Consider the following 24,632-nt stretch of genomic DNA (forward strand, 5'->3'; position numbering starts at 1 on the left):
TTAGCAATATCCGTCAATATTAATTTTCATCATTAATCCAATAAGAATACTTTGTCGGAACATATTTAGGTTGTTATAAATTTGCTCCCGTGGGCTGATACGTGGGGGTTAAGGATTATGAAAAATTGTCCCGACCGGTAAAGTATACTAAATAAATCTACTTAAATGGAAACGTATCACATCTTGTTCTTTGAAGATGAAGATACGACCCGTGTGAATGTGAATCTTTCCGAAATTTATCTGCCGTCTTAAGTAGAATTACTACAATAAAAAACAATAAACATGTTTATGAGTGACCTAAAGTCAATGTTAACAATCCTGTCTGTACGAAAGAAAAATAATGTGACGGCATTGAAAAGGATAATACGTCGAGTCCGTTTATCTTGCTCTTAATGTTTGACATTTCTCAAATATTAAGGGATGAACTACAGTCGGTTTTTTAATCTCATCTTTTTCGTTGTAGTAATTGTCGTCCATAAGTGAACACAAAGCTATGATATTTAAAGCAAATATTCTAGTCACAGTTTAGGTGGTCTAATTGGAGGAAAGCGGATGGGGTGATGTTAATGAAACATGTAGGTATTAGAGCCTTTGCTATAATCTGTCCACTCTTTCAGCCTTTCTTTTTTGATGTTTTCTAACAATTGTTCTTTCTATTTACTAATAACCAAGGTTTACTCCTATACTTCTTATTTAGATATTGCTTGAATTTATTCATGAACTAAAACTCGCAAATGAGATGTATAAAAGCTACATCGTATTCTTACATGGAGATGAGTAAGAGAAAAAGAAAGTTATGTAGACTAATGACAAAGTTACTGAGACTGGTTGAGTATAAACCTTTGACAAATAACTCATTATATATATGATCAACTTTGTGTGAATGTAAACGCTTCTTTAGTTATAGAACGATAATACATGACCTAATTGTTTCACTGTAAGGAAAGTAATTCGGGAATAAGGATGGAATATATTAGTTGGTTTCGGTTGGTTGTGTTCTTTCTGACTATAAGAGTAGCTTTTACTAAGGAGTCTACTGGAAGAACTGCTCGTCAGACATACTAACTAAATAACTCAGAAAGCATATAGAAACGTTTATGATGTCGTTCCTACGTTGCCATTAGCTGCTTCTATACAACAGAATGGCAGCATTTGAAGAAAATAATACTAGTCATCATACTGGTGCTTTCTTTTCAGGTACTTTTATTGTAATTTATTTGATATCATTCCTAGTGCCATTATTTAAGATGGCGTTTTAACAAATACATTCCAAGTTCAATGCAATTACAGAAGTCATCGAGTTACATGAGATATATAGTTCACCATCACTTGGTTTTGTCCCTTAATACATATTAATGTCTTGGAAGTAGTACTTGTGCAAAACAGATCAATGTTAAGGATACTGTACGTAATAACTATAAAATGTTCATCGGTTCATTAGTGTACCTTTCATTCACTTTCATCTTCCAAATACACAAACCTTCCAAAGCTTCGACATTTCCTTCTTATTTAATATATGTAAGTATTTCGCCAACCGTTTCATATCATTGTTATCTTGAAGACTTTACCTTACTATTTTGATCATTGAACTGAACGAATTTTCATTGTTGTCGTTGTGATACCGCAATCAGAACCGTGAAGATTCTTCCAGAAGATACCGCGGTAATCGTTGGACGAGTATTCACCATTCAGATTGGAGTACCCGCAGGAATAGAAAGTTGTCTCATATGCCGGGTTTTTGTTTGCGCAGCATATCCTTTTATAATAATAATAATTACAATAATAATAATAACCAGTACAGCCTTCACAATTATAGCATTTCTGATGTGGACGGCTAGAAGGACAATAATAATAACAATAATAATAATAATAACAATAATCATGACAGATACAGTCAGAGTACTCGTAGTCACCTGTAGCTACGCGATTGCTGAATGAGTAACAGTTGCTGGTAGAGCCCGTATTACTATCATCTGGATACCACCAGCCACCTCGATGTTTTTCTGCGCAGTCGAAGTTACTCGATTCATCATTGTCTTGATCGTGCGTACTAAATCGATACCCTGAATTTGCTCCCATTGCGTTATTACCTGGATAGAAATAAGCAAATACTTAATGAAGTTAAATTTTGTCAAGTCTTCTTATTTGCATACTGGACGTTATTAAACTACCGTGGGTTAGTTTTCTGTAATTTTCGGTTGTTATTGCGTTTGTTGTTGTGTTAGTTCATGTTTGGGCTTGACTATTATTTTAGGTTCATATAGAAGCTCTTGAGCTTTCTTTTCGCAGTTTACTAATTGAAGATAGGTGTCAATTTTTCCAGTTTTTCTGGAGAGGTTCCAATGTTGACGATTTGTCTGGGAACCTTAGTTCATACATCGTTCATTATTAACTAATACATATTTGGGATAAATAGTAAACTTTATGATACTCTTTCACCTTTGCGACGAATATTATATAATAAAGCGTTTTAAAGGTACATGTGAGATGAGTAAAAATGTTAACAGCTAATAACTCAAGTTCTGCCAAATAAAAGCATAGTTTTGATTTTTAAACTACTAGGTTTCCAAATAAGAGGGAAAATATGTAAAGTGTTGGATCTTCTCATCTTTGTCACTACCATCTTTTGTGAAACGTTCTTATCTATCATCTGACGTGTTAACATCCATTTGATAATGACAAAAAATTATTTAACTATATTCTGATTATACATTCATACATATAAGAAATAAGGCGGGTAATGCTATTTGGAAATGTAACACGTACGATTTTCTCAACTGATCTCTCACAAAAACTTCCGAATTATTTGATATGTTCTATTATAATTTTAATATGATAGGCCTCTTAATAATTCCATAAACGAATATTCAATGGTCTAATGAAAGTTAATTTGTTTCTCTTTTGAAAACGGTTAAGTCATATTTAATGAAATTTATAAGGTTTCCAGATTAGTTATTAAGCCTTTTCTTGTCTAAGATTGAAAAACTCTGAATGCTGAAGCGAGAAATTAGACGCAAAACTATATAGGAATTTAGTTGATAAGATATATTATGATGTTACGATATATAATTATACGAACACGTGCTAAAATGTTAAGCAAGTGTTCAATAAACAATGAGTTTGAGACTGTAAGCACGAGGTCTACATTAGTATCTACACTATCTATATAACATGACCTGAGTATATGTACGAGTACAAACCATGTAATGTGATTAAGACTACACGCAGTTATGCTAGAGTGAGATTACGCAATGACTACAAGTCTGCGTATGATTGACATTTAACACAATACATACCAGCGTTTCCATTGTAGCCACTCAATGACAGTCGGTATTTATCTCCCTCGTTACTGATTCTGAAAGATGAATAACGGCTGTGGTATGTTGATCCTTCCGTGTTTGTCTTTTCTATTAGAAGTTGGTAGTTTTTGTTTGTTTGTTTTGTCAAATTGTATATTTTGTCGTTGCCAATCCAATGGTCTCCTGTGGGAATTCCAAAACCGTTTTTGTACTCATTCCAGTTTCGATAAAAGTTGACGGAGCTACCTGTACGTCGTTGTAAAATCTAGAATGAGAATCAAAGAGTTTATCGATTGGATGTGAGTAATATATGAAATATCTCATTTGTACTACAATAATTTAGAGAAATTAACTGGTGAAGGTCAATATCCGATTGGATTAAAGTGATAGGAAAATGGATCAATTTAATCAAATAATTTAAATGTTAGTCTAAGAAGTCTTGTTATATGAGAAAATACACATTTAACATGGTAAAGTTCTGTTTTTTTAATAGTTAAAACTTACTGTCCAACCACCACTAGACATTTTACAATAAACTTCAAAACCAGAGCTTTCAGCGGGATAAATAGTATATTTTCCGTTATTTCTTCTGTTTGCTGCGTAAAGATCAGAACAGTCTCTCGGTCCACTGCGGGTACATGTAAGACCATCGCCTTCGAACCATTCGTTACAGTAACATCTACGGACATCATTCCGCTCCTCGCAGGTTGCGTCTGCGCTACAACTGTAACTCTCACTTGTATGTACGTTACTGTTGCAAGTTATCCGTAAGGAACAGTCAGAATTAATGTATGATTCACCTTCCTGGAAATGATAAATGTTAAACGACATTTTCTAGTGAAAGTAAAATCAATGTTCATTCGGTTCAACGCTTGGTATTGCTCTCTGAATACAACTGAATTTCTACTATTAAATGGTCGTGTGCGTTTTAAATATGTTAGGTAAAGTTCATCATTCTGGATGTAATTGCTTTGGATGCCTTGTATTTTGCTAGGTCTCAATTAGAAGACTTTTGCAAGAACACATAAAACCGGAATGGAAGTGAAAATTAATATCATCAATAATCATGATAATTAATATCAGATAAAATAAAAAGTAAGGTCAATCAATTCAAATCCAAGATTTTATGTTATAGTGTACTTTTCATGTAATATATTAAGACTTGTGAACGGCATCAAATAAACTTACTGCTAATACGACGCCTTCCCCTTGAACGTAACAGCCACATTGCTCTTGAGGTATGCAGCTGTCTCCAAGAATCATGTGGTTTTCTGGACAAAGACATCTCTCTGGATCCGCTGGATCCAGTATGACACAATCATTCGGACTTTCACAAGTTCTTTCACATGTATTGTCATAATTATCCTTGTTGGATGAGCACCAGGTGATGGGGAAATCTGGGGAAATTGAAACCACAACAAGTTAATCTTAGCTTGAAGTGTTAACTCACTGTTATGACATTAATTTATTAGCGAATCGTGTTACCATTGTAATGCTATGGGCGCTCGGAACATTTACTGATTGTTAAAATAGGATCAAATCTAAGCCGGATTTTGTATTGTTAAGGCTCATTCAACTGATACTCATTTATGTCACACATACAAAATAATATTACATTATCAAGTATTCGACTATGGGAATCAATAAATATAGTTGTGTATGATAGTTATTTCCTCCATTGAAACCTTTTTTTTAAGCATTCTTCAATTTCCGTTTTGAGTACAAAGATATGGAAAAAAATAATTGAATAAAAGTCTAACCTGTTATTCCTTCGACAACACCAAGACTTGTTATAGAAAAATTCCCCCATTCATCGGCGATGCGAAAGTTGTCGTATGTCAAGTAATATGACTGGCCTGCATAATTCTCTAGCTCGATGCGCAGCTGGTACCTCTTTTGGTTTATCAAGTGAGATAACTTTTCATTACCAATCAGAAATTCACTGCCTAAGAAACCAATTCCGTTTTTGTATTCGTCCCAGGTTCGATTAAAGCCGATGGATCCATCAACACGTCGTTGTATGACCTGAAGAATTCAAAAGATACGTAGACAACTAACGGATAAATTTTATTATCTTATGAACTAAACCATATAGCCAAAAGTTGCGGCTCACATCAAGAAATACGAATAAGATAGAACACATCTGTGATGTTGCGTTATATCTTATCTTTATACATATCAAGATCACTACCATGGGTGTGCACATACAATAAGTTGTCTAATCGTATTAAAATTCAATGTAATTACTCTGGGAGCTTTGTTTCCGATATTAGGCTTCAAATATTCATACATCGAACAAGGTATATCATCCGACACACTGTACATTAAAAATGGATTGAAAATGTCAATGTGTTCTACAAAGTGTATCTTGGAGAGTAACGTCTGAGATTGTAAGTGTTCACATCTTGAAATATATTACTTACTGTCCAACCTCCAGATGTAGTGTTATGATCACAGTATGTCTGAAATGGTTCCGGGTACTGGTCAGGTTTTATCAGGTATACACCGGATTTGGCGTTGGTAGAAGAGCATTGGTTAAGTACTTCATGACAATCCCTTGGATACTCCGGAGTTTGGAATAGAAAATACTGCAAATCTAGGACCAAGATAATGTAAAGAAGAAGATGAGAACAAATCGTAAAACTGTTGCAGATAGAGTCCCATATGTAAACTTTTGATTTCAAGACAAATATAATATATATGCTACATTGCAATAGATTTGTTTAAACTACACAGTTAACATGACGTGGTAACTACTATGAACCATAAGAAAATGTATTCAATCATTTTCGGCTAATATTCATGGAGGCTAATATAAGCAAGTATATCTTTTTGAAATAAAAATATAAACGCAAAGAACTACCTTGATCACCATGGTCACAGAAGCAAGCGTGATTAGTAATAGCTTTCCTCAACATGAGGGTATGCTTTGGATCTATTTTCACCTTATAACAATCTAACGTTCATCAGCACTGACCTGAGATTTGTAAGTGCTCAATTATTGAACGAGTCTGCAGTATACAAGATATAAACAAAATGTGTGTTTTATCCCTTCTGTTACTGTTACTTGCCATTTAGCCTCTGAAGAAGATCCTGCTAGGATCGAAGGGTCAGGCCAACTAACTTTGCACAAATGACTAACAAGTATATATACATATAATCGGAACTTCTTAATTGCTTGAAATAAACATTGACTAATGACTTGTATTTCTTTCGGTTTTATTATCGCTGAGTATCTACAATTTACCCCAATCAGCGCTAAAACTACTTCAATACACAGTACAAGGAAATTATTGAGAATTGTAAGTCATTATTTATGTTACAAATTGAAATAGGAGAAAGTACCACATATGAAGTATATACATCTAGATGGTTCCTTTCTAAATTAAACTTTTTCCGAACTATTATTTAGATAACAAATTTCTGTTAATTGGTTAGTTCTCGGTAGTTTATATTAACCGTTACCCTTACAGAACGAAAACTTACTTGAATCGTTGACTCTTGTGCTTGACGATATCTGAGGTAACAAAAAATTGTAGGGAATGTACGATTAATTAAAATACATTATATAGAAACAATATCGAGTTAAGAAGGTTGTAAGAAGAGCAATGTATCACAAAATACAGGACATACGCCAATCTATTACACCTTCACTTTAACAGATCCTATGATTTTAAGTTTAAATATACAGAACATAATTTTATAGCTCATTAAAATAAAATCTGATTTCGCTTTTGATTCAAATAAATGAACAATTTCCAACTTGTAAATTATTATAGAAAAAGGTAATAAGAACGGAAAGAAAATTTCACAATCTAAATTCTAAGCAGTACTAGAATATTTCGCAATCTTAATATTTATTTAACATTGATTTTACTGATGATAAGCATAGCTAATATTAAAAGTAGGTTTTATTGAATAACTTTCATTAATTGAAAATATGATCATATGTCTTCTTATTCTCATTACTATACATAAAACAAACATAAGTCACCATACACTAACTTAATAAAAGGATCATAACAACGATAAGCAGATGAGGGTAATAATTCCCTGTGCAGTATACTAATCAAAATGTGAATGACATATTATCTGAGAAAGCGAAAAGAAAACTTACAATATACTATTGAAAGAAAATTAAGAGTACAAACATCAGCATTTCCGATTGTACATTTTCCAGCATAATATTTTTTTGGCAGTAATGAATGTTGTTCAATGCAGGTGTGTTGTGAATTATAAACAAAAATAATTGATATAGTTAAGCTTTTATCAATATAAAAAACCCTTGATAACCGCCAAAGTTGTTTAGTACGCTCCCAAGTTGCATAATATTGACCAAAAGCGGTAATTTTTACATTTTTACCCTTTCGCATACTAAGAACATCTCTTAAAAACGGTGATTTTAGGATGTATGACGTTTTGAAATGTGTTCGTGTCCCTCATACGCTTCCGTAACCTGCTACCACTAATTAAAAGGTATATATTATGCTGAAACGATGTAATTCAAAGTTTACCATTTTCTGTTTGGAAATTTAAATAAAATCAAATTAAATTATTGCAGAAATCTTGAACTATGAGCAAACGTATTCTAGTTAAAATATTCACCAAATTGTATTATATTTTCACAATGAGACACTTTATTCTGTCCTTCTTGAAAAGAAATGAAGAAAATTCATGATCCGTAAACTTTGATCTCCTAGTGGTACGTACAAGCTACTTGATTGACTTAGACAAGTATCAACAACATTTTTTTGTCTTCAATATCACAAAACACGTTTAGGTTTTACGCCCCAGCTACTGAACATTCGTTCGCCTGAAAGTTACAACTGTATAACATGTAAGTACGACATTTGTTGTTAACTCCAACAAACTTTTGCGACAGCAACTTTTTGCTTTATCATAGAAAATATGTCGATCTTTCTAGAAATATTGTACTCAAAACGTTTGCAATAATTAAGGCTTTTAATGTGCATACATTATGCAGAGTTATCTGTAACCTACAAAAACATGGTTAAAATCATACATTATATTTTTAGAAATTACAAAAAAAAACAAGTTTAAGTTCGGAATAAAAAATATTTGGGCAAAGCCTAATACTTGATGGGAACTTTAGTTCCCTCCTAGTTATTTTTTTTCAATTAATCTAAAATTAATAAGCTAAACTAACAATAAGGATGAAAATCTTTAAAGCACATGTGATGGAACGATTGCAAACTTTTTACGAAAAATGCTAATAATGACGATTCACGCTCATTCAAAAAAACCTCATGTATAGCAAAATACAAGTTAGCGTATCCATAACGAAAACTTTTTTGATTACCCTTTGTGCACATCAAAAGCGGATACTCTTTCGGCAACTTTACGTTTACTGTATCTATTTAAGACATGAAACCATTCTTGAACGCCCCAGAACATCCCCGTGAACCCAGCTCCCATGAAAACACATCCTTGTTCATAACAGAACGTGCATGGATATTTTTTCTTACCTATGGTTGGCGTAATTCTCTGAAGTATCCTAAGTCAAGGATAACACATAATATCATAACGACACATATTTTTCTTTACTTCTCTTGATATAAAAGGAAGTGACATTTGACGCCTGCGCGCAAAGCTTTGTATGAAAGTAAGACACTACGTTGAAGGAGGAAATAATTCAGATATATTGCATGAAATGCACGATCCGTCTAATTCAGTAAGACATCACATTTATCTTATTGATTATAACATATTAGAATTAGTTAGTATTTTATTTGTGCATTGGTTCACGACAACTCTTACATGGTCTACATGTGCTGAGATTATCCGATAATTCGTCAATTAAGTATGTTGGGAAGAAGCTAATGATATACCAGTCGTGCAAAAATTCTTCTTCAAAACGTTATTTTTGTCAGAATAGTTATGAAAAAATAGAAGTGCCTAAGTAAACGATATCTGTTAACTTTAAAAGAAATGACAGGTAACTGTTCAACAGACACATCAACTTTCAAATATAACTTTGTAAAGTTATATCCATTTTGAAAATTCTTGACAATCAACATCATCTAGATTTCCTCAAAACAACACGGTTTTGAAAAATAGCCGTTCTTGTCTACGTGATCACGTGTTGTATGGTAACATTTCCAATATTTTTAAATTATAGACTTTGCAAGGAAGAAACGAGGAAATGATGGATACAAGCCTGTCTTCTCGACAACGTGGCAAAAAAGCTCTGAATCATAAATTATAACATTTCTACAGTTTTGTTCTTTTCAAAAAACAGAATCAGGAACTTTACAACGGGAACGCACAGCAAGAAGGCATACGTATTTATATATTGTTTTGTCTGGGATGATTGAGTTATGTTAATAAACAAGTCTGTTTTACTATTCTCATTTTTCTTGACATTGGTTTGGTACAATTAAAAAAAAAATCTTAGCATGAATCTTTTTTCATTATTGTGGGTTAGTATACGATCTTCCTGGTGCTATATGCAAAATTTCAAAACTAACAACGTTTCACATTAACTTTTTTTATTATACTTTATTCTTAATTTCTTATCACTTTTCATAACATTAAGGTTATAATTTTCGTACTTTATTTTTATTTTTAATGCGGTGTTTCGTGCAACTTCTTACAAATATGTTGGATATTAGAATATCTAAATTTAGTTGATGAATATTACATTGACATGCGTCAAAATCATCCATATGATAAACGCACATGACCGAATCGAACACATTATTAACAGATGCATGTGTAATACAATACAATGACCGCCAGAGGGAAATAAGACATTGGAGAACAATCAGTGTTACCTTAACCCGGAAAATCGTAAGGGAAACAATTGAAATTAAGAGGTTGATACATTTTAAGAAGGAATATTAAGATTGACATTGCTTGGTCATGAAAAACAAAATTTAAAGACAAAGTACAGAATTATTATGATAAACATTTTGTACATAAAACTATTAGAGACGATGTATCAGTATTGAGCTAGTACAAAAAGGGGTTACTTGGTTTACAAATATCGGTTGCCTAATTACCTGTATCATATATAAGGTGTGTTGGGGATGTTTGGCAAATAATTGTTGATCCTTGTAAGATACAATCGTTTCCTCTTGTATATTTGCATGATGAACTGATCAATATTCATTTGTTCGTAGGCCTACGTGCCTGTTTTGAATAGTGTATTACATAAATGCGTCTATTCTGTAATGTTTTAAAGATACCTGCCCAGAGGGCAAATTTGAAAGTTGTTGTCAGATATATATATATATATATATATTTATATATATATATTTATATATATATATATATATATATATATATATATTGTTATACTTAACATATTAACACTTTTGTGAACGAGAATTTAAAAGTGCTTGGAATTCTCTAATTTTGAAATGATCTAGTACTGTTTTTGTAGTATAAACTTGATTGTTAAATATTGCACACATAAACTGTTACAATACTGAGGTTTTCTTGGCTCGTTTTGTAAAAAAAAAGAAAACATTTAAGCTACACTGCGTAAAGCTGCCATTTTTATTTCCACGAAAAACCCATCAATACATTATGTTCACATATTAAACGTCTGTTTATTAGGAATTATGCTTCTTTCGAATATTAAATCCAACAGATTGATCATATCAGTATAAAGTTGTAAAAATAGCAAATTGGATATTAAACTGATTCAAAAGTTTATTTATCATTTTCATATTTATTCTTTAAAAAATCAAAAGCTGGAATTGATCTATTTTATCATACTAGTTGGGCAGTCATTTTGACGGAGAGATACATTTTGTATTCGGAAAATGTGAACATTTTTTATGAATTGACAGAACAAATTGTCATCGTGAAGGAATAACTTCACAAGTTGTTTTATGATATTGTTACTTGTTCTATACACTTTCATTTTAAGCTTCATGCGATATTTTCTTTGATTAACAAATTATTGGTTAACAAGTTAATCATAAAGTCATTTTTCCTAGCGTAGGTTAATGGATACTTAATAATATGTAGGGTTTTGAAACCCATATGCTCTCGTTACAAGACCGTTTAGGCTTCTTGTGAAACAATTTATAGAGTTTGTGTAAATTTATATCTATTTTGAAAATTCTTGGCAATAAAACCTCGTCTAGACTCAATAAAAACAACACGATTTTGAATAATAGCCGTTCTTGTCTACGTGATCACGTGTTTTATGGTAAAGTTTTCAATAGTTTTAATTAAAGACTTTGCATGAAGAAACGATGATATGATGGCTTCAAGCCTGTCTTGTCGACAACGTGGGAAAATAGTTCTGAATCATAAATGACAACATTTCTACAGTTTTTGTTCTTTTAAAAAACAGAATCAGGAACTTTACAACGGAAACGCACAGCGAGAAGATATATACATTTATTTATGTTTTTGTCTGGGATGATTGAGTAATGTTAATGAACAAGTCTGTGTTACTGCTCTACTTTTTCTTGACTTTGTTTTGGTAAAACTTTTAAAAAAAAAAACTTTCTTGGCATGAATCTTTCTTTCTTATTGTCGGTTAGTAGACGCACTTTCTGATACTACAGTCAAAGTGTCAAAACTTAAAACTTTTCACATTGTTTTTTATTTTTTATTTATACTTTATTTCCTATCACTTTTCATAACATTTAGTCTATAATTGTCGTACTCTAATTTCTTAAAGGAAAGTTTCGTGCAAAATTCTTACATGTTTGTCGACTATTTAAATATTCACATTTAGTTGATGATTATTACATTGACATGCGTTAAAAATCATTCCTATGGTTGACGCACATGACCGAATCAAATACATTTTTAACAGATACATGTGTAATGCGATGCTATGACCGCCAGAGGGAAAACAAATCATTGGAGAACATACAGTGTTACCTTAACCCGCAAAATACTAAGGGAACGATTGAAATTAGGAGGTTAATACGTTTTAAGAAGGAATATTAAGATTGACATTGCTTGGTCATGAAAAAAAAAAGTTTCAATATGAACTACAGAATTATTAAGATAAACTTTTTGTACACTAATGGAAACGATATTTCAGTATAATGCTAGTATAAAACGGTGATACTTGGCTTTTAAATATTGGTTGCCAAATTACCTGAAGCAAATATAAGGTGTTGTGGGGATGTTTGACAAAAAAATTATTGTTGATCATTTTAAGATACATTCTATTTCCTCTTGGGTATTTTTATGATGAACTGATCAATATATATTCGTACGTACTTGCCTGAATCGAAGAGTGTGTTACATTAATGCGTTAATTGTGTAATGATTTACAGATACCTGCCCAGCGAGCAAATATCCAAGTTGTTGTCAGTTATAAATTGTATTACTAAACATATTAACAATTTCGTGAAAAGCCAATTTTAAAGTGTTTTCATTGCTCTTAGATGAACTGTTACAATACTGAGGTTTTCTTAGCTCGTTTAAAAATTAAAAAAAAATAATTTAGTTAATTTGCGTAAAGCTGCTATTTTTATGTACACGAAAACCTATCAATACTTTAATTTTGACATATTAAACTTCTGTGTATAAGAAATTATTTTTTGCGGAATACTAAATCCAACAGATTGATCATATCAGTATAACTTTGTAAATACAGCAATTTAGATATTAAACTTATTCAAAGTTTAATTATCATTTCCCGATGCATATGTGTTATTTTTTTTTTTTAAATCAATGGCTGAACTTTACCATTTTATCATACTAGTTGGGCGTTCATTTTGACGGAGAGATAAATGTTGTATTCGGAAAATATGAATAGTTTTATGACTTGACGAAACAAATTTACATTGTGAAGAAATAACTTCGTTGTTGAAATTGTAAGTTGTTTGATACGTTCGGATTTTACACTTCATTCTGTATTTTCTTGATAAACATATCATTATTTCACAAGTTATCATAACGTTATTTTTGTTAGCATAGGTTAATGGATACTTCATCATATGTAGGGTTTGGAAACCCTTATGCTCTCGTTACAAGACCGTTTAGGCTTTCACTCAAGATGGACGAGAAACTTGTTGTATTAAAAACAGAATTTTGTGAATTTGAGATATATTTAAGTTATACATTAAGACATTTCATTATATATGTGTTTTTTGTATGTTTCAAAATTCTAATCCAAGGGATTCGTGTTGATTTTAAGTAGTTTGGTCTCTAAAAAGACATGTAAAAGGTAGATGTACTACGTAGTTAAACTATGTTGTAGATTTTCCATTTACGTGTTTGTTTGGTTCTCAAAAAAGTCAACGATGTAATTCATAATTTTGTATCAACAATGATACAGAATGGACAGTACAAATATTTGGGCCACATAAGAAAATATAAGGGCAAGATAGTAAATGCAATCAAGTAATACAGAGAGATAATTGTGTGCAGAATAATGCTCGATAATGCAAAACATTCCCCCAAAAAAATATCTAAGTTTCAAAAAAGTTAGATTTGAATAGAGCGGATAGCTCACGAATCGTTATATTTCTACAAATACTCGGGGTAACAAGTCAGCGCAGGTAGACCGTTGTTATATTTTATATGTAGAAAAAAAGGTAAGTTTTTAAATCTGAAGTTAATGAAATACTGAGTTCCAAATTGTTAATCAGTGAAAAATTACACAAGTAAAACAAAATCAATTTTACATTGAAGAAATTATTTCATTTTATTAATATTTTAGAGACTTACCCGAAAACCATTTGAGTTTAAAAGCAGCAACACCGCAAAGACGAAAATACATTTGCTTCGGAGTTCTGCCATTGATCCAAAATGAAACAGAGAAAAAAAGGGTGCAGAAATAAAGGAGATACTTGCTGACCTTCTGAGAGAGTGACATAAGTAATGAACGCGAATTCGTTACCCAAGGAGGGACCTTCATACGTACGGATGTCCAATTACACCACGTTATTTATCAGTCGGTCACATTTAAGATCCATAATCTATGTAATGCAATCTAGTGTGTCACATATCGACATCTGTATATAATGTAAGTGTCATTATTATAACAAGGTAATGGTGCTTTTGGTGCTTTGTTTACTTAGAAGCTCCTATATCTCGAATTGTTAGTTAGATTTTAAGAACTCGCGATTCAACCACAACAACAGGATAAGAATGGTTGTTTACATCTCACACAATAAATGTCAAATTATCAGTATTTTGACCATTACTGGATTAAATTACTATATTTGCATTATCTAAAGCTTACCACATATGTTTACGAATTAACATATATTAAGTCGAATATGGAACTGCAAATGATAAGCACTAAGAACCGTGTTTGTTCTTCGTTTACTGATATAGGACTTAATGCATGCAAAACACGCTCTCAACGTATTAACATACTTTAACACCAAATCGCTCGGAATAATGAGATATCGATATCAAACAGCACCTTTCGGATATTAGACGAATCACGGGAATAGTTATTTCTGCTGGCCTAGCACGGAATAGAGTATTTCTATTTAACGATGTGGTTTTGTTCTTAATTACTGTGGTGTTAAATTCATCAATAATTTGATTAAAACAACAACAATAATATTGTTTTTCCACCCGATTTTCATGGCTCGTACATTAACTACTATTCATGTCCTGTAACAAATGTTTTAAACACAAAGTAGTAATTACTGAAAATAATTGATACACGGTTGTGGGACATAACAGTAGTTGCTGTGCCAACCATTGGGTGCAAGATTTTAACACGCGATTAGAAAATGAAGTCGTATCTAGTCGTTTTATGCTATCAGATAGCCTATGGGTATAAGGGAACATTGCATATCTTCGTTCTCGGCATAACGAATTGGCGTAATTTAAAGAGAGTTGTGAACTGGAATCAAACGGTACAGTACCTACTCTACTTCAAACATAAGGCGAGTACATTAACTTCTGGTGCCACCTGTAACACATATTACTACTGTTCATGTCCCATATTCGTGCATCATTATGTTTTACTTTGTGTTCGTAACAAGGTAACATGTGTTACAGGTAGCAACGGTAGTTAGTGGACTAGTTATGAGTATCGGCTGGTTTTCCAGATATGAGTATATTATATGTTACAATACCACGCATGCAGTAAACTGCTCCAATATACAATTCACCATGAATTATCATGACCAGGAACTACCCATTTTATATGCAATTTGACTGACTCCATGTTATGTATGATGATTTCAAAGTACCTTAACTGCTAAAACGTTAAACAGTCATTTACAAGGTAATGCCTTCAATTTTCCTTGCTGGTATGTACAAGCTTCTATATGACTAACAACATGGCTGCAACTTACGATACTGAACGGAATCTGATGGACGTATTAACCGTATGAAATAACGTGATTGAGCCACGTAGCACTGTTCCACGTGTTCGATATGATGACATCACAAGGAAATACATCTTGAATGATGACGAATCGTGGCTGGATTCTTTACTACAATGATACACAGACAAATTGTCAGACGTTATTATCTGTGCCAAGAAATCGGAGTTCTTGTGTCGAAGCATTTGCATACCCCTTTCCTCACGTAACCTAGTAGAGGTATATGACCTAGTTGTCATTACAGGATTGTATTCGCAATGTGGTGACAGAGGATCAGAGTGAAGTAGCCTACTAAAAGAGATCAAATTAAACTTTACTGTGTCAGACAAAATGTTAAAAACTGGATTAAAATGATTACTGGAAGTAAGAAACAGCCAAATGGTTGTACCTGCATATATGCCGTGAGTTACACAGAATGATATAGATGTATATAGTAAGTGGTGATTAGTTACAATGATACAAACATATGTCTTTAGTGTCTCTAATTGTAATGTTGCAGCAAGGAAGTAGGCGGTCTCAACGACAATCGGAGGAGAGCCATCAGTTTATACTTATATATGATAAGCGCTTATTCAAACACATTTCTAGCAATATTTAAGAAAATTCGCCAATAATAATTCATTGTCGGAATATTATTAAATTTCTATAATGTTTTTCACCATTTTCTCCCATTCCGTCTAAGTGTTTTTATGTTTACTGTACGTAGTAGCCTATGAAAGTCCTAACCATATTATTGTTACTGAAGACGTTTTCGATCAATATAAATAAATGCCATTCCAAAGACGTTGATAATATTTCTACCTGCTTATAATTGTGTTATATCCCACACTCCAACACAACAAAGATCACTTTGAATTACCGGTAGCAATTCGGTAATGACATATTCGGCGTCCCGTACTGCTTGCTAACTCCTGTCACCGGACATATCGATTTCACCGATTCTAGGATATACAAATAAATATTAATGAATATTTGTCAATTACCAATCACATATATGTGGAAAAAAATGTTTTGATTTCAAATGTCGCATACGCCACATTTTTTTTATATAATAAAGTTGTACAGTGATGAGTGAGATTGGGATACGTTAAGAATATGGGATATTGGAAATGGTTCTGTTAAAGTTATAAACAAAATATATTTGGAAGAGCCCTCTCTATACGATTCCGGTAGGTATATGGATCTGGGACAACTTTTACAACATATACTCTATGAAATACTTATTTGTGGAGTTGATAAGCGATTATACAAACACATTTTATTCACCTATATGTTAGCAATATCCTTTACTTTTGATGTAATCATTTATAAAATTATATTACTGTAGCACCCCTAATATGTTCTAATATTCGTGTCTATAGTTTTGTTCCCCTGTGTAATATACCTTCCCTTTCACCTTTATTTTTCCATTTTCCTTTTATCTCTTTGTGGTATTTTCCAGTAACGCTCACAGAGTCAGTGAACTTTGTGCATTACCCCTCAGTGGACTAATACCTGCTAAAAGGACCGCCAAGCCTTGTGTGGTTGGGGTCACACTTAGGTTTCTCTTAGGTTACGCTAAGTAAGTGATAATTACTCTGTTATTCCCAATATTAACAGACCAGTCTTTGTTTTATTCTCCCTTAAGTGTAGTTAGTGTTGTCACGCTCTCTGTAATATCTGGTGGAGTAAGTTAAAGATGTGGGAAGACAGTTTAGCTACTTCCTGGAGTATTGGTAGCCAGTCTAAGTAAAATCTTGTGTGGTAAGGTGGGGTAACACCCTTACCTTTGTTCTAAGAATGGCTTAACACAACCAAGTTTGCAAGCAACTCTACCATTCACCAAGATACCAAGCTGCCATGCTGCCATGCACCAAGATGCCATGCACCTGGCTGTACCAGACTGTACCAGTTTCATTAGAAAATGATTCCAATAATTTCTACACAGGTAAGAGTTCATCTTTTGACTTTGCCCCAGACCATTCAGGAACGTATTCATTTTCATTTTGCATACATAGTGTATTCTACTTGAAAATGTATTCATGTTAGTTCTGTGCTGGCAATGTGCACACGGAATATATAGTAGCCCTCATTAAGTGTTATTGTGTTGTATTTACTATTTTTGACCCTGTGATGGCCGAATGCTCACAGACTCCATTTAGATTTCGATCCTGCGATGGCTACATGCACACAGACTTAAGTTTTTACTTAAACTTGTTGTACCTGTAATGGCTACAGGTGAAATCATTATTATTGTTACCTGTTGTTTAATAGTATATTTATATAGTTGATTATGGCACATATAATGCCCTCAACCTTTGACATCTTGTGTATATTGTTATGACCTACCCTACATTGAGTTAAATGGAGAGTATTGAAAGTACTTAGGTTATTTGGTCCAACGAGAACCCACATTGCTATGTTTATTTAGTTTATTATGTACTTTTACGATACGTCTAGCATTACCCGTTACTGTAATGTACTCATATTCGTATCTAGTTGTACTAAGTTTCCCCTATTCGAGCTATGTTTAGATCCCATGATGCAATTCTACACTTTTACTAGTTTCCATGGTGATATGATTAGCCGAACTTCTGTTAACCTTTATATTTGAAAGAGTTGTAGCAATATGCTGGTAGGCATATTGACTATTTCGTGAACCGAGACACTATTGCGTTGTTTAATTAGAATATTACAGTATTAGCATGTATTTAGCCATGTGAGTCACCTTTCACTGGTACAGACTCCATCTGACCAGATATATACAGCAGATTATCTAGGTGACATAGTCTCCGTTTTATAGCCTGCTCTTGGTCCGATGGGACGCTTAGGTACCTGCAGCCTAGCAAAAGGTGTCAGTTGTCATTGCAACCTGTGGTCTAAGTTAGTAGAGGCATGGGTTGAATTACATAGTTAGTATGCTAACTGTTGTTGCTATTTTTACTAGCTGAGGGATTACCCCAGTAATACATTATTTATACTTGTAGACTTCACGTAAGTCATAGAGGTTGTATTGATTTTAGAGTTAATCACTCTCCTCTATTAGGATATGTTCGTAGTGGAATAAGAGCAACTAACTTCTAGTTATATTTATTTATATATATATATATATATATATATATATATATATATATATATAACTATGTATATATATATATATAGTTATATGTATATATATAGTTATATATATATAACTTTCACTATATATATAGTTATATATATATATCTATATATATAAATATATATATATATACACATTGGTATATTTGTTTACTTCAACGCATGATAGCTGGGACTTAGGTTTACCTCGGGGATAGGTTTACCTGACACCAGGTAAACTTAAGTCTAGGGTCTTCTTGTTCAATCAATTTCACTTCCTTTGATGAATGATTATTTCGAGTTAAGAGAAAACCTCATAAACTTATCAATTCCGAAGTTACAAAAAAAAAATCGTTCATTTAAAGGGTAAAATATCCCCTCAAAAGTGGAGGTAATTCCGAAGGGTATATAACAGAATTACAAACATGGTATATATGTTGATCCCAACTTTACACCTCGATTTTGACCAAATGCGGCTATATATAATTCCGAAACTTACAGGTTCCTCTAATTACACTGAAATCTTCGTGTTTGTATGTTTTCTTCCATTAATTTGGGATATTTAAGAAAATAAGAGTTTCTATTTTAACTGGCAAATTTACACGTAACGAAACAACGCCCCCACACATAAGCAGTTCTTTCTGTGTTCGGTGGCAGGGCAGTCGATCGGATCGTATCGTTGCTATCCCAATAGCCTACATTCAACGTTACTTTATGTGGGCCTAGCCATGTAGTCTACGAAGGAAAGTGCCGCAGGTTACCGTAAACGTTGCCCATTTGAAGTTGGCTTTTGGAACTTTGGTGGAGTATATGCATTGTAAGTAAATTCCTTAAAAGTGTTCCGGATATATTAATAACATTTAGAGTAAATACCTTCATGCTGAACACAAATAAAGTAAGACCATGGTTAGAGTTAGAGTAGACTAGCCTAGGCCTAACGTTAGCCCTAAATTGGACCTATCAGTATTACTGGCTATGGTAAATCACAGCTGCCTGCTACTGCCTTTGCTGATACTCGGAATATAAAATATGATAAATAAATTAAAGTATATACTTGTAACAGACTGGTCAACCTACACATTTTGCAGCCTGGTGATCTTCCAGATCTTTTAAAGTAAAGGCTTAATAATTGACGCACCTCCAAATATTACTAGGCCTACTATTACTATACTAGCCTACTACTACTGTAGCTAGTACTAGCAACTATACAGCAGGCAACCATAACTTTTTGCAGCCAAGCAGAGTTAAATATTTCATGAGTTTGAATCCATTTCAGGTATATGCTGATCAAATTGTGTTTGTGCATGTTTTGGGGCATTTGGAAATCTTACTCCCTAAAAATAACCAAAATTACCTCAATATAATACCACTAATCTCTGGGACCTGACCTTTCTGAGGTTAGAGGCTCAGAGCATAGCAAACAGCATCCAAAGATAATGGATGTTTACTTAGGCCTTCACTACAGTAAGCTTATCGACAGATGTGTCAATTTAGGGGTATGAAAGAACTTGCATTCGTGCGATGCAATTTTGAACCATTTCACGAAATATAAATCTTTGGGTATGTCTCAATCTCTCTGCCATAAAATAAGGCAGTCAGAAAGTCACAACTCCACAAAAACAGATACACAAGCAAACGGAACACTACAGTAAAAGAAAGGGCCTGATAGATTCCATAAACGAGTTACAAAAGTAAAAAATGTGAAAACGTTTGCCGTCTCAGTACAATATTCATCCCCACAATATTCTCTATATGTGTTAGTGTGCATCACTTAGCCCTGTGCGTACAGTAGTAGTGGTGTGTCATTGGTTCTGATTCAGAGAACTAAGTCACACAGGGCCTCAGTGTAGCAGTGTACAACAATTTTTTGTAACATGAGTTTTTTTCCCCTGCACCTATGGGATGAATCATGGCTGAAGGTAAACAATTGAGTATTCATTTTAGAATAACAACGCAATCATGGTTAAGTAATTTAGGCATTTTGATATTAACGTTATGATGTGGGTAGTGTTAATAGTGCTGAAGTAATAGCTTGATCAAAAGTATTCCTCAAAGTCCCACAATGCCTTCACAGGGTGACCTACTGTACAGTCACTTGAGCACTTAGGAGTTTTTGCAAAAAGAGCAAATTCCTTGTCCAAAATTGCTAGGTTTGATCCAGTTTTACAGAGTCCCATAACAAAAAAACACAGTCTGTGATATATCAATGGAAAAGTGTAAAGATTCAATGTAACATATTTGAAAGGATTAGAGTATGTTGAAAAACCACCAGCTATGCATTTTAAGGAAATAACAGTACCTCATTGAACCTTGCATTGTGTTCACACTAATGAGTTATGAAATTGTTATCTGTGTCTTCATCATTAAAAGCTATTAATTAGGTTGATCAATGGTCTCACATATTAGTGCAATCACAGAGGTTAAATTTCAATCAGGTTATAATGCCAAGGGAATCCAGACCTACTTCATAAAAAATAAAAAAAATTCATGGCTCCTATAAAAATCATTCATGATAAAAACCAGCATACATACAGTATGTGCAACTAAAGTAGTTTCATATTGGGTATCATGTCCAAATAAAAGCTCTTGATTGTATTCAGTTTTCATACTTTTAAAAATGACCATCTGTGTGCAGTAATTTGGTGTTAGTAAGTAACATGAAAATGCACAAGACTAATGTTCAACAGGCACTAAATAGTTCTCATGTCCATAGCACAAACCAGGGAGTTGTTCCATTACAACTCCCTGCACGAACAGGCTATTATGATCAGAGTTGTTATGGAACAAATAAAACTCCCTTGTATGATGTTAGCACTGTACTGTGTGACAAAACACTTAAATGCATACATGTGGTAACATGTTGCTATGATCCGATACTAGCTGGTTGGGTGTATAAATAGATCACCATTATGCAAACTGCACTGCACATGGTTTCCATTATGTAATAAGTTTCATTTTATGAATTTGTCAATTTGACATGTATGCTACTGTATATGTGTAGGCTGCATGTACAACTTATTGTATCTTAATAATATACAGCAAAAAACTATTGAGAACTGTTATAAACAACATTTTCAAAGTGACAGTTGGGGATCTAAAAAGACCACTGAAAGCCTTCTGTAGCGATATAACATGATACTAAAGTCTGCAAGCTAGTGTACCCTGCTTTGAGATGTATGGTTTAAATAAGGTTTTCACAAGTTTGCCCTGTTGACCCAACCACTGGCCTAGACATACCAATAAATAGATCTATCCATGCTTCAAATTGAGTTTTCACAATTTGACCATTTTTACCTAAAGTACCTTTGACCTTCACCAAAAACAATAGGCTTCTTGTACTTGTGATGCATCTATACATACATACTGTACCAACTATGAGATCTGTCCAATAAAGCTTACTGTCATGAGAAACTGTGTTTACAAGCTAGGATCACAAACACAGTACTCCTACCAATGCACACGCACACATATGCCATCGTGAGTGGAAAGTTTCAACATCACTGAAACCAAACATTAAAAATGAACTCAGTCATAATGCCAAAGTCTGTGTACACGAGTAGTCCTGAGCTTAAACCCCAAATGATACGTTGAGGGACTAAATGTACCGGTAAACATAGTCTACTGTAGGGTGCATGCAATTTTTAAGTAAATGAACTGCATGCGAGATGAGGCATTGAACCATGCATGAATACTCAGTCAATCTCTTGAAGTGATTGCATGCTAAATTCCTGGGTACAACTTACATACCAAATAATAGATCAATATTCAAACTTAGTAGTGTGGCATTTTTCTCAATTGTTGCATATGCGGTTTCCATGAAAAAAGTGATAGCTAAATTAACTAAACTGACATGAATATTGGACAACATGTACACTAAGTATTGACATCAAATAGGGAACTGCACTGTCAAGACTTCCACTTGCAATTTATGAAACAATTATCTGGACTTATTTATGTTCATTCTCTTGTCAGAAAAGATGGCTTACTTTTGGCACAATTTGAGGAATGCATGAATGCAGAATGAGAACACCACAGCAGATATGCTCCACTTTATTGCAAGAAGTACAGGGCTGCAATTTCAAGGTCGACACAGGATATCAAAATACTGTAACTTTGAGCTGCTGGTTCATGCTGACCATGGGATGCAGCGAGAAATGGCTTATATGGAAATAAGGAGCTCCCACAAGCATATATTGCAAACATCCCCAGTTGTCTTTAATATTCAGTAAGTATTGACTGTGAGATATATTTTAAATCCCTATGACCTGAAGTTAGTTTTCTAAAGCCTTCCCTTTAATATCCTCTAAGTCTGATCAACACACACTATGCATAATATAAATTTACTGTACTAAGTTTCAACACGAACAAAGATGATGAAAATTTGCTGTTTATTTTCAAAAACTGTAAACGATCTAAGGCAACGGCTAACAAATTAATGTAAGAAAGACTTTCCACTTCCCACCAAGTCCACTGCCAAACCTTTTGTTTTACTTTGCTACTTCCACCATCATAGAATGTTATCAGAATTGAAATGACTTTATGTGTAGTCTTTGAAAACCAAATGTACTGTAAATCTGCCATCTGGCAGGCTGGAATGAATTGTAGGTAGGATTGTGAAGCAAAGACTTGAGGTGTTAACACACCATCACATTTTAACCTTGATTATGATGTGTTTATTTGTACCTTTTGCAACAATGTCAATATCAAAATGTGAGGCTTTAAAAAATATTTACATGGAATTTACTTCAGTGAAACTTCGACATATGATTGAAATGTTGTTTTGGTTTGTTGTAGGTTAACAAGAGCTGGTGGAATTTCTCCACAAGAGAAGGAAGTACTGTCATCAATAAAATCTGCAGACAGAAGAATATTTTTACTGAAGATCAAAATTTTCAATGAAGGGAAAGGCTTTCGATTAAAATTGGACAAACAACTTCTGTAGATACAATGAGGACTAGATTTATATGTCATTGCTTGGAGCCAGGTACGGTGCATTCTATGAGTTTGAATTTTTCTTTTTAGTTTCTGGACAGGTATATGACATACAGCATACAAATTAAAATTTGTTAATGAATTTTCTTCCTTCACAGCGTCATAAAATTCATTATTAATAATCCATTTATACAAATTCTTATGTTGCTGTATTTGAGAATAATTTTCGTTAGTAAAACAAAGATTTTAATCATATTCATTGCATTAACTATTATTCATGTAACTCCCTTACTTCGCTGTATCAAATAAAACATTGTTTCACCAATCCATTATTCCAGTTGTTATACTGCTGGGAGGGGAGACACCAAGGTCTTTTAATACTTCAGTTACCCAATTAATGCTAACTAGATGCTCAATAATGCTTCCCACAATGGGGATTTTGGGTCTAGCAAACCTTAAGTCTAGTGGACCCTCAATGTAATGGGCATCCTCCCCCCCCCCCCATGTTGGTACTGCATGTGGTATACTTTTGTTAGTGAAACTAAGAGTTTCATCCTAGTCATTACATTGAGGAATGCTCTTTATTAAACTCCCTTACTTCACTGCAGCGTATTGGTAATCAACTATTCTAGTTGTAATGTTGCTAGTACTGTATTTGAGAATCCTTTTGTTAGTGAAACGAAGAGTTTAATGCTATCCATTACATTTAGGAGTACTCTCTAAGTGTCTACCTTCACAACATCATATAATAAATTATTAACAATCCATTATCTCTTTATATTTATGACAGAGCTGTAGTCGAGTCCAATTAGCCAGAGTCCGAGTCCATCTGGTCTGAGCCAAATACAAGACCCCTCAATTCCGAGCCGACTCCAGATACCAAAGATCACCTTCAGTAAAAATTCTTGAACTGTTATGATAATTATGCACCCAGGAGGAAATTTACCTCATGCTATAATTTTTTCGGACCAGATATGTGGCAGCAAGCTCTTCCTGGTTCATAAATGTTATAAAACTACTGGGAGGGGAG

At 33.4% G+C, this 24,632-nt stretch overlaps 2 protein-coding genes and 1 long non-coding RNA gene across 4 annotated transcripts in view; 2 read left to right on the plus strand and 1 right to left on the minus strand.

The window, feature by feature from the left end:
• The window catches only part of LOC139974070 (retinol dehydrogenase 8-like), an 81,395-nt gene that overhangs the window by 19,731 nt on the left and 37,032 nt on the right, over window positions 1–24,632 (plus strand). The gene's annotated exons all lie outside the window — the stretch shown is intronic.
• On the minus strand, window positions 376–14,105 carry LOC139974065 (uncharacterized). Its single transcript, XM_071980979.1, has 8 exons — window positions 13,971–14,105; window positions 6,786–6,816; window positions 5,723–5,895; window positions 5,060–5,324; window positions 4,488–4,696; window positions 3,804–4,103; window positions 3,297–3,564; window positions 376–2,090 (listed from the first exon to the last, which is right to left on the minus strand). Exons 1-8 carry the CDS (start codon window positions 14,040–14,042, stop codon window positions 1,582–1,584), a joined length of 1,827 nt encoding a protein of 608 aa, XP_071837080.1. The 5' UTR covers window positions 14,043–14,105; the 3' UTR covers window positions 376–1,581.
• Window positions 19,165–24,496, plus strand: LOC139974109 (uncharacterized). 2 transcript variants are annotated; one of them, XR_011795397.1, is made up of 4 exons: window positions 19,165–19,487; window positions 22,643–22,895; window positions 23,465–23,654; window positions 24,393–24,496. It is a non-coding gene; the product is annotated as an uncharacterized lncRNA (long non-coding RNA). The 2 variants fall into 2 exon arrangements; XR_011795398.1 differs by having other exon boundaries at window positions 22,648–22,895.

This window comes from Apostichopus japonicus, chromosome 9 (genome assembly GCF_037975245.1).
Source record: "Apostichopus japonicus isolate 1M-3 chromosome 9, ASM3797524v1, whole genome shotgun sequence".
Lineage (NCBI taxonomy): Eukaryota > Metazoa > Echinodermata > Holothuroidea > Aspidochirotida > Stichopodidae > Apostichopus > Apostichopus japonicus.